Source organism: Rhipicephalus sanguineus, chromosome 1 (genome assembly GCF_013339695.2).
Source record: "Rhipicephalus sanguineus isolate Rsan-2018 chromosome 1, BIME_Rsan_1.4, whole genome shotgun sequence".
Taxonomy (NCBI): domain Eukaryota; kingdom Metazoa; phylum Arthropoda; class Arachnida; order Ixodida; family Ixodidae; genus Rhipicephalus; species Rhipicephalus sanguineus.
Window position 1 is genome coordinate 70,187,602 of NC_051176.1, and position 19,229 is coordinate 70,206,830.

Below are 19,229 nucleotides of genomic sequence, written 5' to 3' on the forward strand. Positions count from 1 at the left end.
AGACCCGCACCCGACACTCCGGCGAGCGATACTGAAGAAGGAGTGCGGCGCGGAAGGATACCCAACATAAGCGCTGAAACGTCCATCAGATTTACACGATTGTCACCGCCAGTGAATATTGGGAAGCTTATTGGTGAACTAAGTTTCAAGTCCTCATAATTTATGACACAATATTAACACACTACAAATTAAATTAAACTTTTCTCGCGTTATTTTCTTGATCGCAGCAGTAAGCGGGCCGACCCGCCGATGCCTTCTTGTCATCTGTGCAGTGGACATTTTGAACATGCGTTCGCCGAATTCCTTACCCCTCAGGTCGTCGCCGCCTGCAACCCGCACCGCGACAGAGTAGAAAGGAGGGCTTCGGAACAATAGGGCGCACCTGGCCGAGAGCTAAGCTCATGACCTTTGAAAGAGGCATTCGTGGGTCTACGATCACTGCTTCGCGTTCGTTCGATGCTGAGCCTTGATGCAAACAAAGGCCACAGAAAAAACGTCTTCCCTTCAACCTCTACCCGCAGGAGTAAATGCAACCGTTCGTCCCCCCATTAGTCTTTTCCGAGGTATGTCTAGTCCTCCGAATTTGCACACGACACGCACTTCGCGGCAGTTGGGACTAACGACACGATTTGAGGACTAAATCTGACTTTACTCCCCCTTCAGCCGGTTTTTTTCTTAGAGTGTGTGTGTCCTTTTCGCCAGTCCTTTGCGCTCGAGCGGCGCGTTGCAAGTATCGCGCTGCGTGCCGTTCTTCGTGTGACATTCTAATTTGTTGCTATCGCATTCATTCCTTCGCCGTTGCGGCGAAACTGACTTTTTGCTTCACGTTTTTAAATACACTAAATGTCTACGATGGGGATAGCATTGTTCACACACCCCAAATGACCTCTTGCCGATAGTGAGTAAGCTTTATATTTCCTCACAGTTTGTACTTTACATACGAAGGTGCGGCGTTCAAGGCGTTGAGGTGCAAACTAGGCACCATTTGAGATATAAAAAGTGCCAGTGACGTGCTAACCCGTGGAGCTCTAAGTCATATAACCGCCGCTTCAGTTGTGACACAACCTTGAATTTGATGCAATAGCGTTTGTGCTTACACGCCTTCTCACTTTGCCTTTGATCGTTCTACGGATCATCATCATCATCATCATCATCAGCCTGTCTACGCCCACTGCAGGGCAAAGGCCTCTCCCATGTTCCGCCAATCAACCCGGTCCTGTGCTTTCTGCGGCCACGTTATACCTGCAAACTTCTTAATCTCATCTACCCACCTAATTTTCTGTCTCCCCCTCAGGCGTTTGCCATCTCTTGGAATCCAGTCAGTTACCCTTAATGACCACCGGTTATCCTGCCGACGTGCTACGTGCCCGGCCCATATCCATTTCTTCTTCTTGATTTCAACTATGATGTCCTTAACCCCCGTTTGTTCCCTGACCCACTCTGCTCTCTTCCTGTCTCTTAAGGTTACACCTATCATTTTCCTTTCCATCGCTCGCTGCGTCGTCCTCAATTTAAGTTGAACCCTCTTTCTAAGTCTCCAGGTTTCTGCTCCGTAGGTAAGTACCGGTAAGATGCAGCTGTTATATACCTTCCTCTCGAGGGATAGTGGTAGATTACCATTCATGATTTGATAATGCTTGCCGAATGAGCCCCAACCCATCCTTATTTTTCTAGTTATTTCACTCTCATGGTTCGGCTCCGCGGTTACTACGTGTCCTAAGTAGACGTACTCCTTTACAACTTCCAGCGTCTCGCCACCTATCGCAAAAGCGCTATTCTCTGCCAAGATTGTTCCACATTACTTTAGTTGTATGTATATTAATTTTCAGACCTACTCTTCTACTTTCCGCATCCAGTTGAGTAATCATGAGCTGTAATTCGTCTCCCGCGTTACTCATCAATGCAATGTCATCAGCGAATCGTAGGTTACTGAGATACTCTCCATTAACTCTTATCCCTAACTCTTCCCAATCTAGGGCCCTGAAAACCTCCTGTAAACACGCGGTGAATAACATTGGATCACATTAACTTTAAACGCAAAATTTGTTCATTTGAGCCGATGTGTGTTTTTTGTCACGGCCAACGTTTGAAGTAGGTGAAGCGTAAGGTTCGCACTGGCGTCGCCGTAGTTTAGTCTGAGTATTTGCCACAACTACATAGCGCTTACAAAATCAGTGCTAATACTGCATGGATAGTAACTAAACCTGACTCCAACTACTCTTTCCGGTGCGCTTGATCCTGATGGGGCCCTTGAATCCGCAGTCATGCTCTAAATGCGGATACGATTCCTACTCTTTTGATATGCTCTGGCTGTACCCAATCAATGTGGGCTGCGGTCTGCACAGCAAGACGAAGTGGGACGAAGCGCTACGAAGTTTGGACATGACTCTCCAACTACGCTCTTAATCTGGTCCTGGATAAATGCTGGCTATATCCAGGAAACTAGATGGAAAGTGTCCGGCTTCCTGGCTATGTCTAGCACTTTAAGCGGGACCTGATTAAGAGTGCACAGGCTGTCCCGTGGGCCCGGTTCGTCGCCGACAATCACCGCCTCCCGGTTTCGTCCAGGGTGGAGCCACCGACTCGATGGAGAGCCCTTGGCCTCCCCCATCACTTCCCTCACGACTATTCAATAAAGTTCTTGTCACTGTTACTTGGGATTCACCGGCTGTATCCTGCGAGTTCCAGTTCACACCGCTTGATAAGGGAAATGTTCGTAAATGCAATCTCTGGAATTTTTTTAGAGACTGATAGCGACGAAAAAGAAGTATGTTCGTGGAAATTTCGACAAATAATGATGGCATGCGGTTTGCTGACGTCCGTTTCTATTTGTCCATATAAAAAGTCACAGTTTTGCAGCAATGGCGAAGCAATGAATGCGATAGCAATAAATTGGAATGTAACGCAAAGAAATTGCCAGCGCGTCGCTCGAGCCCAAAAGACGCACGAAAAGAACGCACGCAGGACGAGCGTGAACTATCATGCGTCACAGCTCGACACTTGAAGCGTACTGCTCAAACATAAAGCAGGACGCACGAAACGAACGAACAGGTACACACAAGACGAGCGCAAACTAACTGTCCCAGTTGTTACTTATTTATGTTTGAACAGCGCGCTCCTTTCCCAAACGCGGCCACTGTAGCGAGCGAAGTGACCTTCGTACGCTCTGTGACTTCAGCGCGGACATCGCGGGGAAAGCACAAGACATACAACCCCCCGCTCCATCCCTCCGGCCGTTCCCTTCTTTCCTCGGGATTAGCGCATGAAGGCGACCACGCCCTGTAGGGCGGAGAGCAACGGCGTTCGCAGGAGCGGGGCGACGATCTTTAAAGCGCGCCCCGCGTGCACTTGGCGTCATCCCGGTGGTCACCAAGACAGCATGCTGAAGTAAATGGTGTATATAAATAGCTCGCCGTTAGCAGGCTGAAAGACGGTACTCTTCGTGGCTCAGCCGTCTATCGCCGCGCACTGCGAAGCGAGAGGTCGCCCGTGCGATTCCGCGCGTCGGAAATTTTTTCTGAATTATTGTACTTTGTGGATTTTATAAGTATATATATATATATATATATATATATATATATATATATATATATATATATATATATATATATATATATATATATATATATATATATATATATACACATGGAACATGACGCCGGCGACGGCAAAAATCAGCCGAGAGTGTGTCCATATAATTCCTAACGCAATGAAAAACTTCACACGTGGTCATTGTTCTGGCTATTTCTAGTACACCTCTATGGCTTCTATCTTATCCAGTACTTTACTCTCCAGCTTTTTTTAATTCCAGGTGACAGAGAATGCAGAGCGTTCCCCATATATGAACTTGAGCAAGTAAATTGTTTTAAAAATTGCGTCTCCACAATATGTGGCAGATATTATTTTGCTTAGCCATGGATAAGGTTGTAAAATAATTTTGCCACGTTTAATTTAGAGACTTTGATAATGGCAAGTGTCTAATACATTGTGCAATGATTTTAGTAAAAGCAAGCCCACGACTTTTTTATATATTTTGATGGAGTCGAGATAGTGGTACAGTGAATGGTTACAGGCGTATTGTGGTACCCATCCAAGATGACGGAAGAGCCCCACACACAGGCTAACCACGCACACTTGTCCTTTTCATCACTTCGCTGAGTAACGCACTAGCTGATGCTCGTATCGCTATTCGTAGCGTTTTTTACTGTCCTTTTACTGCTCATTTGTCGTTTGCGCTGTTTCTATTTCAAGTATGCCGCACCAACTCGCCGAAGAATCCTCTTTAGGGTATCGTTTCGTAACAATATAAAAGATGGATACGATTTCATACGCCTAGCGTCCTTAATACACTGTAATACGCTGAAAAGAAACACATTTCATCTAAAATTTGTATTTGCTGTTTAAATTATACATAGAGAGCAGGAGCGGCCTATTTAATCTAAGCCGCAAGAGAAACATCTCCAAACGCAAAAAAGAAGATTGAACACAGCGAATCACAATTACAGTCGAAAAATTGGTCGAAATGTGCACAATTTTTCTGTACGTATGTTTTACACCCCAATATGCCAGTCAAGTTCTTATTACAACCAATTTCTATGGCTGCTGCTTGCTCTAGCGAAAGAAAAAGGACGATGAAATACCTTTTGTCGTTGAGTTCTGGAAGTGCAGCATACAGCTCGTTGGGTGCTACATTAGGACCTGAGATAGAGCTGTGTTGAAACGACATTGCGGTCTGTGGGGCATTCAATAATCGGCAGAAGTATCGCAAGCAGGGCTGCACAAAGTCAGTGTAAGGGTCTTCAAATTCAGAGACTTGAATTCCGATTGACGCAGTGCCTTCCTCCAAACTAAAGCTCCGGTAGAAGTATCCAGAAGGGTGGACGGTAGCAGAGACTTGCAGGAGCAGGCGGCAAATGCAACGGTGCGCGCTCAATACTGCCCTCGTTAGTGTATCCCATTCGGCGAGATGATCTGCAAATAACCAAATGCTATTCACTCCAGCAACAGCAATTCTTCCCAATATACGTGTACGCATGAAAACATATATTTGAAACAATAGCAAGAGATGAGTCTAATGAATATCTGGGGTTTAACCTCCCAAAACCACGGTATGATTATGAGGGACGCCGTAGTGGAGGGCTCCGGAAATTTCGACCAACTGGGGTTCTTTAACGTGCACCTAAATCTAAGTACACCTAAACCTAAGTACATTTTCGTCTCCATCGAAAATGCAGCCGCCGCGGCCGGGATTCGATCCCGCGACCTTCGGGTCAGCAGTCGAGCGCCTTAAACACTAGACCTCCGTGGCGGGGCACTATCCAGTAGTTTGTAGGTAAGTTGATTTTCGTGTATATTATGATAATTTTTTTATTATATGAAAATGTACACGAAAATCAACTTACCTACTAATTTTACCTACTAATTACCTACTATATTTTGAAAGAAGCAAAGCACCATGAAAAATATAGCTGGCGTTTTATCGTGACTGCGTTACATTGTTTTTTTTTATCTCGCCGAGCTCCAGCTTACTAATTGTATTTGCTTCGCTATAGTTTAAGAGAGCAAAATTAGGCACGCAGTCGTCGGGATGACGGTGCTGTGAAAGAATGTGGCACCATACACAAGTAGACAAGTAAGTTACGTGCAATATCTTATTCAAGAAATAAAAACAAAACCTTCAGTGTTTTGAAATGAATAAAAGCATCGGACCGAATTAATTTAAGTGCACTTCTAGAAATACACGCAGAGAACTGAGACATGATTATGACGAAACACTTCTGACGGTCGCTCAACATTTAACTTGACAGGGATTAGAAGCTAACCCATTTCAGTTTGACACAAACCATTTTATTACAACAGTATTATCTATGGCTACTCGACGTTTCAAAATTATAATTAGCTGTTATCACAGTACGCTGACCTCACTACCTGCATGAAGGACCTTTCGCTGCTGTAATCAGATCAGGTCCATTCCATCAGCAAAAAAAAAAAAGAGAAGCAAAACGTACTCTACAAACTTGTTTTCTATTGTTCTGTCCGAGATAGTGCTAAGGCAATGATTCGGCCTGCGCCTATTGATGGGTTCCTGAAATTTTGAAACAGCTTACGTGCGTCTTCTGCAAAACCGGTAGTAGCTGCGATATCTGCTCTGGCGGGATGGAAATCGAAGTTGCAGGCGCTGCACGCCCACACATCGAGATCTCGGGGAGCGTGTACTTGTATTGCTGCTTCACCTCGCTGCAAGACCCTTAACCTCTGTAACGCAGTCAAGCGCACCAAGGTCTCGGCCGCGGTGCCCGCACGCGAGTTTCCAGCGATTTGGGTAGGACCCACTTCTGCCTGTTGCCGAGCAAGCTGACCGCCTAGTACATCGCAGGAGCCACCAACATCCACCGGCCGTTCTCTTTCTTCCTCCTGCAGATGACGGCATGAGCTGTTAACAACGAAATCGCCGCTCAAAGCACCACGGCAGCAAGTCACTTCTAGCCGCCTATTGGTCGAATGCGGTTTACCCCAAATTCATAGGTTGGCGGATACTTCATATCTGCATAACTGTTTCAAAGAATACAAGATGAATGAAATTTTGTTGTACTTGATATAGCACACTAAGAATTAGAAGTTAAAAATGGTGTTCCTTCTTTTTTCCGTTGTTATACAGCACGAATACTGAGTTTCTCAGAAACAATGCCTCACGAGCCGAATAATCCGAAGTGTGGCGTCGGCGTCAACATGAATGGTATCAAAGTCACGTGGCCACGTGATAAATTATGACGACGTCATGTTATGACGTCATCTAATGTGATCAGTTGACATTGCCGCTTGAGTTCCTGGAGCACGGCATTTTGCACTCCTATTTACCTACACATAGTTGTATAGTAAAGCGCTTTATCCGTGCAACCGGTTCATTGAGTTCACTTACTAGAACTGGATATTCTATAGTGGAGACGGCTACTCCTACGCCTTTGGCGCATACTGCGGGCGATCGGAAAACAGCCAGGGAGGTATTGATGTTAAATAGACTGGGCGTGGAAGCACGGACGCATGAGAGGAGTCAAGACTCCACAAACGCCGACTAGCAACTGAAAAAAAAAACGCCAGGTCTGTGCGGAAAGCGCAGCACAGTCACAGCTAAAGCTCGAAGAGTGGCCTTTCTAGCGCCCGTTTTAAACTCTCTTCTGGCTACCAATACAACTACATTAGCAACATACCCTCTACGCCACAAATCATAATTTTTGTGAAGTTAGGAAGCACCCACCACGACAATACTCGTCATTCTGCGGAGAAGCGAGGTACCATCTGTAAGGCATTATGTGCACTTTCTTGATGCGACTGCTGATGATGATGAAGAATTATGACTGAGCCTTTTGTAATGGGTTGGACGCTTTAAAGGACCCACTAGTTACGTAATTCGCATTGTGTGACGCCCTGTCGTTATTTCACCCTTCCACCATGCTTTATAACATGCACTAACATGAGAAAGAGATAGAGAGAGGGAATGAACTTTATTGAGACCCTGAGGAAATGAATCATGAGAGCCTTATGCGCTCCCTTGGCAACCAATAGAAGTGCACTTGCGAGGAAGCAACTACGCTATAAATCAGGGCAGGGCAGAGGTACTCGCAAAAGTATTCCGGAATACAGATATCGACATACGAGGACCGGAAGCCTAAAATACAGATACTGAGATACATTTGCCTTTAGCTTAACGGGATATTTCGGAAATACTTTTGCAATATGACGAAAAAAGTATTCCGGAATACATATACAGCAATACAGATACTAGAATACTTCTCTTTTTTTATTTCAAGTATGCTCGTACTCCGCAAAGAACATTTATAAGTGCAGCATAATGGTGTAAATTAAGTTGTAGTGCATTGAAACTTTCAGCTTATTTATTTATTACAGTACCCTCAGCGCCATTAAGACATCACAGAGAGGGGGGGGGGGGCGGCTTACCAAGTACATAATTAGAAATAATGACATAATTACACATATCAATCGCAATACAAAAGTACACTATTTCACAGCAACAGTAACAAGCATTGGGCACCGAAATCGACATGTTTGGTGACAACCAAATGAGCTATGCTAGAAATAGCGTAGTTTAAGCAAATCACCCGAATCACTAATGAACGCCAGTGAATTGAGAAAGAGTATGCATTTACTTTGCACATAAGATCTGCTTTGCTGAGTAGGTTGCTGTGTGTCAAGAATGACAAGGTGTGTGAGCTTCTCAAGCAGGCTGTCTTCTAGACAGCGTCGATTCGGCCTCAGGACGAGACTCGCGAAAGAAAAGGTCTATCTAGCGCTGCAGACAGGCACAAATTCGTGTTAGAGTGAATAAATACCGGCTTCATAGCCGGATAGCCCTGGAGCGCGGCGACATCTCGGGTCATCTAGATACTGAAACATTTCCTCCCTCACGTGGGTTGTTCTGACCCCTCAGAAGTCCAAGTCGGTCCCCATCTTCGGACTCCTCAGCCGTCTGGCCTGGTCGGCGCTGGGTCAGACGGCTGAGAATTCCGCTGCCCATATAGGCCATTCATAATTACATACGCGTAATGGAGCCCAATATGTGGAAACTGCACAATGCAAAAATTGTCTTCCTAAAATCACGTTCTTTGGGGGTGAGAGGGTGTAAGCCCTCCCAAGTCGCTCCTGCAAGCTCTCTAAACAGACGTGAAAACAGGGACAGCTGCTCAGAGCGCCCCATCAGAAACTACAGCAAGCACTTGTCGCCTAGGCCGAAAGGGTGACTCTTCAATAAAGGTGTCGCCACCACCGACGCTAACAGCACCCATTTCAGCAAGCCGCAACAGGCGAAGTCGCCTCCGTCGGTGGGGGAGCCTGGTACCACAAGAGACCGTGTCACGCTTGTGATAACTTACGAACGCACCCAGACACGCTGGGGAGGCGGCTGAAAGCGCGGGGAGGCGTGGGGAGGCGGCTGAAGATCTTGTAGTCACTTCCGCCGCGACTATGGGAACTGCTTTTAGAAGTGCCGGCGCTTTGAGAACTGAACGCACGCGAAGCATTGCAAAGCCTCTGTTCAAAGGCGGTATCCGCGTGGGGCGTCACGAAGTAATGGCTTGCCGCCCGAAAAAAACTAGGGGAGCTGCACTGGCCTTGAGAGACATCGACTTTCGTCGCCAGAGGCCGACAACACTGCCTCCGCGATTCTGCCGTCTGCGGCGCAGCGCGCATTACCACATTTGCCATTCTGTGCTTGAGGGGAAACCATCGCCGCCCTTTCTGTCGGCGACCGGCAGCGCGCCTTTGCTTGTCTTGGCACAAAAACAAATGAAAAAAAAACCATCATGCCCTCTTGGAAACACGCGTAAACTCATTTCGGACAAAAAGAAAATTTAACGAGGTACCCGCCTCCTGCATCATATCGCGATACAAGCGATACATCGTAAAAGTATTTCACTACTGAGATACAAATATATTTTTCAAATGTATCTCGATACAGAAATACAGATACTCAAAAGTATCTCTAAAATACTATTGCGATACTCTTGTATCGCAATACTGGACAGCCCTGCTATAAATCATCATAATTTTTGTGAAGTAGGGAAGCAGCCACTATGCAATTTTTCGTCATTCTGCAGAGAACCGTGGTACTTGCTAAACACCTGTAAGGCATTATGTGCACTTTGTCGATGCAGTGGCTGATGACGATGAGGAATTGTGGCAGAGCTTTTTGTAATGGGTTGGAAGCATTCAACAAGCCACTCGTTGCGCAATTCGCATTGTGTGACGCCTGGTTACAGAATTCGCGTCGTGTGACGCTTGGTTGTTATATTACTCTTCTACCACGCTACATTCCATATGTTAATGTGGTTCCTTCCCGACATGAAGCCTGTATAGGGTCTTTTTGCAAAGCAGTTTCAAGCCCCGGCATAGCTCTGAGGTAGAGTACTGGGCTCCCACGCAGAGGGCCCAGGTTCGAACCTCGTTCCATACTGGGAATTTTTTCTTATTTCGAGCGATAGTGGTTACGGACACCGGCGGCGGCGGACAACTACGGCACCAAAAACGGCCCTTGTTCTGGTCTCAGAACAGCTGTCGCTGTAAAAGGCGCACAGCGTCGAAAAAGAAGGTAGACACCAGTCCTCTTAACATGAATACCTACAAACTGGCTCAGCTCTGTGTTATTCCGTGCCAAGGAGGTTTGCTTGCTTGCTTGTTCCCGTTTGTTGGCACTTACCCACTACGGGGGATCGGCCATGAAACCGGTGGTTAAGTTAATAATTTTTTTTATATAAAGAATGAGGAATCAATCAATAGCCGAATGAATAAACGAAATTTTAAGAATGACTAGTCGATATAGAATAAGGAGCAGAATAATACCACAATTTGAGAAACAATGAACGAATGAATGAAAGGAAGTCTGGAGTACCAAATTTAATTAAGGAATAAGTTAACAGGGAATTCGTGTCTCACCCAGAAATTCGCATAGGGCTGAGCAGACGTTCCTGTTACGGAAGCCAAGAGAAGACGCCCCAAGGGAAAGAACATTTTGAGAATTCAGACTAATTCTTAAGTTTCTGAATAACATTTCGAAATGATTTTTTCTATGCCTTATGAATCGACGGCAGGTAAGCAAGAAATGATCAATGTTTTCAAATTCCTGACAAAAATAGCACATAGGAGATGGCATCAGACCAGACCGGTATAAATAAAAATTAAGTGCTGGTATCCGGCATCGCAATTTCGTAATAGCCACTTCCAGTCTTCGAGTGGGACACCATTCATTATTCCAGCCGAATGAAAGATGACCATATTCGGGAACTGGTAATTTCATACTTTTGGCATCTTTAATTAAAGAATACTTCCGAAATCTCGAATCAGTAATAAAAGCTGTGTCAGGTACAATGGACAAAATAGGACCACCCAGAGACCACCGCGCGAGAGTGTCTGCCATCTCGTTTATTAGTATGCCACAATGACCTGGGACCAATACCAACCGCACGGTAGTCAAATTTTTTGGGATTAAGGAAGTGAATGCATTCAGGACGGGAGACTCAGAAGCAGTAGAAGATAAAGATGTACATATTGTCAGCGAATCAGTAACTATAACAACTGATGACTCATTTACTGGTAGTTTTCGAAGCGCTAATACAATTGCGAGGAGCTCAGCTTCGAATATGGGAGTATAATCTGGGAGGCGCAAGGAGTACGGCCATGATAAAGCCTCTGAAAATATGCCCACTCCCGCTTTCTCTTCGCACATGGATGCATCAGTGGCAATTATGTTATCTATACCCAATCGAAGTAAATGATCCTCTAACAATCCTATTAAATATCTAGAAGGTAAAAGTTTGGCATTAGATGGGAAAATATCATCAAATTCAATTTTTGCTATGACCGATGATTTATCGTTTGCTACGATGTCGCGTATGTTAACATTTAATGATTCTAGTTGGTCCTGTACGAACAAAACTTGTGGTTTATATATTCGAGACCAAGGCTCATTAAAAAACGTTGACGATTCAGATACGAATACGAACTGCACTCGATTTTGTGAGGACGCAAAAATTTTTAAATATTTTTTGACGGTGAGAATGCGGAATCTGCAAACTAGAGTGGGGATTCGGGCTTCTAGGTATAGAATACTGTTTGCTGTAAATTTTGGTACCCCTAGACAACTTCGAAGGGCCTCTCGCTCTATGAGAACCAGGGGATGAAACTTGCATGCAGGCCCCCCTGAGTATAATATGCAACCAAACTCTAAAATTAGTCGAACATACATCCGAAAAATCATAAGTAGCTTGTCTCTGCGTAGCCCAGAAGGGAGGTGACCAAGCTTACGTAACATTCCAACAGCGCGTGTTGCCTTACATTTGACGTGCTCAATGTGTTTGCGCCAGCTGAGTTTTTCATCATAAAAAACTCCTAAATATTTGACACAGTCATTTTGGGGAATTACTTCTCGACGATACCGAAGGGAAATGTTAACTGGAGGATTCAATAGAAAAACAATCAAGGAACATTTGCTAACGTTTAGAGTTATTCGAATATGTTCAAACCAGAATTCTAAACTTCCCAAGTATGATTGTAACACTGCATACAGTGAGTGAATATTACCTGCCGAAGCGAAGACTGCAATGTCGTCTGCATATACATAAACTGTAACGTTATTGTTCAACGGAATTGAGCTTAACAGAATATTGAATAAAACAGGGGAAAGAGCCAGGGAGGTTTGCTAAACAGCCGGTCGTGAAGATGTTTTGTAACGTAGTGGATGTGCCTCTGACTACATGGTGCATTCCTATAAATTTCTTACGGGCCTACAATGTCCGACATACTGCAGCAAAAAGGCTTCCCAGTAAATGGAACGATTCGAGAAAACAGCATACACAACGCATCATCATCACGCCAAAAAAAGATAGTTATGAACGTGATAGAAGTGACTATGCAAATGCTTTCATGCCGTCGTTAAATATTGTCACGTGGTTGTGACGGCGAGGATGGCTGCAGCAAGAGCGCAAAACACGCGTCTCTTTATTTGGGCGAACTTGTGCCCGAAAAATGAAAACTCAAGGTACAAGCAATTCACGCTGTGCACTCACAGCGGCGAGAACAGTCGGCGGCTGTCGAGAAATCTGATCTTTTTTGTTGGAACGCGTAGTCTTTTATTCATCAGTAGTGGAACCTTCCAGCGCTATCACTGGTGCTCGCATGAGCTCTCAAAAAAACTTGACTGTTCTCGTCCAGCGCGTAATCTTAACAGAATAATATAAAACAATCGCGAAGCTTCTCAAACATTGCGGCGTGGTCGGCGCCGAACATTCCTAACAGTTTTTGCGCGTGCAACCCGAATACATCAAACTAAAGCAATAAACGTGCGTGGCAATATTGGTCGAGTGGCGAGACAGTAACGTCGCCGCAGCTGCTACAAACTACGAGAACGTTCATACCTCGAAGTATGGGGACATATGGTACGCGGAAAAAAGAAAACTACAGGCGAGTAAATCGAACTCATTCCTCGCTTACAACTGTGGTATGGGTGGCGTAGAGCTACTTGATAGAACCACAAGGGACTATAATAATGGTTTTCCTTGTAAGTGTTGGAAGTTCTTGCTCATAAAAAGACCCATGTAATAGATCATTGTGCCGTGAATCCTTGCAGATTACATCATCTATCCTCTGACTCGCCAAAGCACCTGCTTAGTTTACGATAATCCTCGCGCAGAACTGCCTGGGCCCAACAACACGCAATAATGGATAGTTGGTGCATAAGTACTTGAAACACGTGGCGCAAGGTTACGAACGAGAAGAAAAAAGAGCGGTCTTTCTCTTACTTCTTCCTTCTCGTTGACAACCTTGCGCCACACCTTTCAAGTTCCTGGGCCTTGGTGCGAGAGATGGCACTCGAGCTCAGGGAATCTTGACGTCTGCATCACACTTTGCGACAGATGGCCACGGTGCAGACTCTACGGGAAAAAAGACGGAAAGTAACTGCTCTTTCAATTTTATCACGCCCGAGAATCTTCGAGATGCAAAATTTCTGCATGCGAATTGTGCTTCGAGAGACTGTGTGCGAAAATTTTTGCACAACGAAGAAGGAGCACGGCGAAAAATGCCTTGACCATTGAATCCGCGTGTACCCAGTGCGCTATAGCTTTGTAACTTGAGAACCGACAAATACATATCAATATATTTTTTTTACTTCTGGAGTGTGGCGCAAAGAATCACACGGACGGCGACAGATCAAGGCGGGACAGTGCGCTACTGTTCAGAATTATACGCTACAAACTAGCCCATCACTCTGGCCTTTTGATATTTTTTTTTAAATACGTGATATATGTGTTGGTTTTGAATGAAATTCCTACGGCATGCTTAGCATGGGTCACACTGGGTTAATGCTGAAACAGAGAGAATGTTCCTGCCCTGCAATAGTGGCAGCTCTCTGCTTGTACTGACTGCTATATTAAAAGGCGTTTCTATATCCGTATACCTCTGTTCCATTGAATGGTGAATCAGTGGTTTCACTCGAAGGTTCATGCTCCACAGCAGTTGAACACTGGGATAGAGCAGTCCCAGTCGTCGTCATGGGTACTTCAGTAGTTTCACTCGAAGGCTCATGCTCCACAGCAGTTGAACACTCGTATAGAGCAGTCCCAGTCGTCGTCATGGTTACTTCAGTGCTTTCATTGCGCATAACCACTTTTGGGAGCGATTGGGATGGTCCAGCACCGGAGAGACGCCCATTTTCAACTGATCCCCGTCCAGCCAACGATGCAGACAGGTATGCGATTGGGCGGCGGATAAACTGCCTGAAATGTAAGGTTCTTGATTTCAGATGCATTGCCTGAAGGAGTACGTTACTAACATCCGTGCACTACAGAGCGTTCAAGCCCAAGCACTTCGGACATGTCTTGGCCTTCCAAGATGCTCATCGACAGTTGCAACTATCGCTATTGCACAAGAACAGCCGGTCACAACTCATATTATCGTTGAGACGCTGAGAGCGTACATTCGGCATTTGTCACGGCTACTGTCACATCATTTAGCGTGTTTGCCAGCGCGGAGGCCCCATGCTTCGTTCTGCGGTATTGTGACAAAACACCACGACATATTACCGCCTGACTTCAAACCTGCGATGCGCCCGGCATCTGCGTTGTGGAGTCTCCATCAACCTGACGTGTCCTTATCGGTTCCTGGAATCGTTAAGAAGGCACGCATGTCACCGCTAGCCCTGAAGCAGTTGTCTTTGCGTCTGTTGGAAGAAACCTACATTGATCGCAAGCATGTTTACACCGACGGCTCCACTAATTCCAACAGCTCTACCGGAGCGGTGGTTGTTCCATTTGATAACATACTGTTACAGTTCAAGTTTTCTCGCATCACGACGTCTACAGCCGCAGAACTCGCAGCGCTTCAAGGTGCGGCCAAGTACATCCTTCAGCAGCCACCTAATCGGTGGGCCATCGTTTGCGACTCCAGGTCAGCCTTACAAATATTGCGGTTTGCTTTACGGCACGGATTACACGAACAATCCGTGTACGAGATAAGGCACGACTACCACCAAGCACTCGAGGAAGGACATAATATTATATTTCAATGGTTGCCGAGTTATTGCGGAATTGTCGGCAATGACTGCGCGGATGAAGCTGCACGATCGGCTCATGACCAAGACCTGCGGACACCCATACCACTCTTGAGAACGGACGCCGCGTGGCGACTACAATCATTTCCACGCCGTATCACTCTTCTACAATGAAATACGCAGGGTTTTTCCAACGCGCGCCTGTATTCGATTGACCCAAATTTGCAACATCGTTTGCCATCCGGGCTCTCGAGACGCGATGCAACTTTACTGTGCCGCATGTGGTTGGGCGTGGCATTTACGAATGCGTATTCGTGTCTCATTGGAATGGCCAGCAGTGCGGCATGCAACATTTGCGCCTGCGAGGAGACGCTTGAACACATTCTATGCCACTGCCCATCATATCATTCTCAACGACGTAGTATGGAAGTTAAGCTCCGTCACCTGGACTCAAGACCACTGACAGAAAAGAAGATCTTGGGACCTTGGCCTACGGTCTCGCATATGCGCAAGGCCACGAAAGCCCTGTTGTGCTTCTTGAGGACCACAGGACTTCACGAGCGCCTGTGAACTAACAGCGCGAGTTCGTGTTGTGTAGTTTCACGCTGTTCATCCATCTCTTTCTTACTCTTCTTCTTTCTTCTCTACCTTTTCCTTTCTATTATTCCCCCTCTCACCCACCCCAAGTGTAGGGTAGCCAACCGAGCCAAAGCTTGGTTAACCTCCCTGCCTTTCCTCTTCGTTACCCTCTCTCTCTTTTACTTTCAGTGATACCTATAGCTTGCAAAGAATGCACGACCGGCCAGTTCTTTAAAAATATTGAAATCAAGCTCCTACCAATCCGTGCCACTGATAGTTGGACATCAGTTTGGAGAGCTTAATTCAAGCATGAAATAATTTTCTTCCACATTTCGCCTTGGCCTTCCGAGCCCACAAGATCATGAATCTTGGATCTATAGGCCTATTGACCAAGTCTTGCTAATGTATATTACTGACAGCAAATTTAATTCTACATAAATTTTTATACCTATAGAAAAACTTGCAAGATAAAAATATATACTAACACATGCGGATTTCGCCAAATATATCTTAATAATGTTACTTTTTATAAATACAACTGTGGCGGTAGCAAATGTTTCTATTCGCGCATATCTTTGAGCGCACGCACTATGGCGTAACAGCTTTTTCTGGCACGTTCGAATAATACTCGCTTAAACATGTCTTTTACATGTGGTTTCGAAGAACGTAATTATTATTGTTATATACATAAACCATCGCTTAAAAAAAAACAAATTACTCTTCCTACACGTTTTCAGCATTTATTGTTTGATGCACCTCGCATCTAAATGCCAAGTAAATGCCAAATACGCCCAAACTGAAGAAATTTCGTATTTTCTCTATTTTTATGAGAAGCTGATGGAGGCGCGAAATAAACAACAAAAACCGACATTCAGTTAGCGACATATCACATCGTCCCACCAGGCAGCACATTCACTAACTGAGCAGCAAATACAAGTGTAGCACCGGCAGGCTAAAGTCTCCGGTCTAGGGCTCTCAATATCAGAACTTGCGATATGTGGGCGTTTGGAACTCTCGGCTATGGTACTGATGCGGAGCTGCCGTTGTGGCCAGGCTTATAGTTTTGTAAAGTTTAACTCTATGAACGTGCGATGAAATGTTCCATTTCGGAAGTGCATTCTTTTTTCCTATTTCAAAAATTTAGATCTTGACCTCAACGCGAAGTTATTGATCTCGAAAAAGCACTGGTGTAATGCAGATTTCTGCCTCAGTATCCCCGAAATCACCTTCATTTATTCACATACGAAAATGTTGTCTTAATTTGCAATGGGCTTTCTGCCGTTAAGAACCGTACCGTTTCCATGAGATTTGCTGTTACGCATTAGGAAAGTATTTCCCTTAAAGATTTTTCAAAGTCGGCTTGTGTGAGTAGATATTCGCTAAGGACAATGCTTCTTTATTTAAAGTGCGCATGTTTCACGCAGAGGGCGCTCGAGGTGTTGCGATGTGCAATTGAGGCTTTTAGTAAGAAGATAGAGGCTCAAGCGCTATTTTATACCAGTGATGAAAAAAAAACAGCGGCTGTGAGCAACAACTGAAAGGGTAAAGACGAAATCAGAGCTGAAGATGTAAAAATTCGATGTGTAGCGTCTGCGTCAACACGAACGATACCAATAGTCACGTAACCAAGTGACGAAGTTATATCATGACGTCGTCTGATGATGTCATCAGTTCACATCGCCGCTCGCCTGTGCCCTGAAGTTACTGTAGCACGGCCTTTTTCACTCTAATTTACCTACAGATAAATGCATAGTAAAGCAGGAGGAAGAAAAAAAATAGCACGAAAGCCGAAAATGTTCTGTGTAGCTCAGAAGGCTTTTTTAAAATTTTTGTTTCTTTAATAGGTGTTTGACATAGGCAAGACAACAGGCCGAATTAGAAATTGCGCTTGGTGGCTCACGGGCCCTAGCATAATGGGGACGTTCACAGACTACATGCATCAATGCTCCCTAATTCTTGAACAAATACAAGCAATTTTTGCCAAAGGAAGGAAAAAAAGTACAGCTGTGGATGCTAGACAGTTACGCGGTGGAATCAAAATAGAAAATTTCCTTGCATGCCTTGCAATCAAGGTGTGCTCAAAAGGACTTCTTGTGATATATACGTAAAATAGGCTAAATAATAATTATTATATAAACCATAATACTAATATCCTTAGACATGGAAGAGATCCATCGCAAGGTAGTGCTAACGGCAGACGTTAGACTGCACAGTTAACCTTGACAATGTGGATTAGGCCTAAACCCAAGTCTTTAAGGGGGAGTAAACCGACAGAAAAAACGCCAGGCCTGCGCTGAAACCGCAGCACAGTCACAGCGAAAGCTGGAAGAGCGGCGTTTCTAGAGCCCGTTAAGCTCTCTTGGGGCTACAATACAAGTACACTAGAAAGGTACCCACTACGCCATAAATCACAATTTTTGTGAAGTTTGGAAGCACCTACTAAGCCATTATTCGTCATTCTGCGGAGAAGTGAGGCACCAGCTACACGTCTGTAAGGCATTATGTGCACTTTGTTCACGCGACGACTGATGACGATGCAGAATTATGGCTCAGCCCTTTGTAATGGGTTGGAATCTTTAAACGGCCCACCAGTTATGTAATTTGCATTGGGTGACGCCCGGTCGCTATTTCCCTCTCCCGTGATGCTGTATAACATACATTGACGTGGGAAAGAGACGGGGGGGGGGGGCGAAGAACTTTACTGAGACCCCGAGGAAATGGATCATACGCTTATGGGCTTCCTTGGCAACCAATACAAGTGCCCTTGCGAGGAACCCACTACGCTATAAATCATTGTAATTTTACTGAGACCCAGAGGAAATGTATCATGCGCTTATGGGCTTCCTTGGCAACCAATCCAAGTGCACTTGCGAGGAACCCCCTACGCTATAAATAGTTGTAATTTTTGAGAAGTAGGCCAGCAGGCACTCTGCCATTTTTTGTCATTCTACGGAGAGCGTTGGTACCTGCTAAACCCATGTAAGGCATTATGCGCACTTTGTTGATGCTGTGCCTGATGATGAAGAATTATGGCAGGGTCCTTTGTAATGGGTTGGAAGCATTCAACAACCTGCTCGTTGCGCAATTCGCATTGTGTGACGCCTGGTTACAGAATTCGCGTTGTGCTACGCTTGGTGCTTATTTTACTCTTCTACCACGCTATATTGCATATGCTAATGTGGTTCCTTCCCGACATGAAGCCTGTCTAGGACCTTTTAGCAAAGCAGTTTCAAGCACCGGCATGGCTCAGAGGTTGAATACTGGGCTCCCACGCAGAGGACCCAGGTTCGAACCTCGTTCCATCCTGGAATTTTTTTCTTATTTAGTTTTTTTCTTATTTCGAGCGATACTGGTTACGGACACCGGCGGCGGCGGCGGACAACTACGGCGCCAAAAACGGCCGGTGAAATGATCTCATAACAGCTTTCGCTGTAAAAACAGAAGCGATCATAGAATGGTAGCTGACATTATTCGCTCGTCATGCGAAAAATATGAAAGCAATACGAATGTGCAAACTAAGCCGGCCTGTAAACAAACCGAGATTGTGGTCGAGAAACTACAGAATACGTCACTGGGGTTCCACAGAACGCATTAG

At 45.1% G+C, this 19,229-nt stretch overlaps 1 protein-coding gene across 1 annotated transcript in view; it reads right to left on the minus strand.

Moving 5' to 3' along the window:
- Positions 1 to 2,650: 2,650 nt before the first annotated feature.
- The window catches only part of LOC119396878 (uncharacterized), a 32,318-nt gene continuing 15,739 nt past the window's right edge, over positions 2,651 to 19,229 (minus strand). The window contains exons 4-7 of the mRNA XM_049417888.1: positions 13,964 to 14,282; positions 6,108 to 6,414; positions 4,641 to 4,971; positions 2,651 to 2,675 (exon numbers count right to left, since the gene is read on the minus strand). Coding sequence (XP_049273845.1) covers positions 2,651 to 2,675; positions 4,641 to 4,971; positions 6,108 to 6,414; positions 13,964 to 14,282 — 982 coding nt within the window. The remainder of the gene's footprint in view (positions 2,676 to 4,640; positions 4,972 to 6,107; positions 6,415 to 13,963; positions 14,283 to 19,229) is intronic.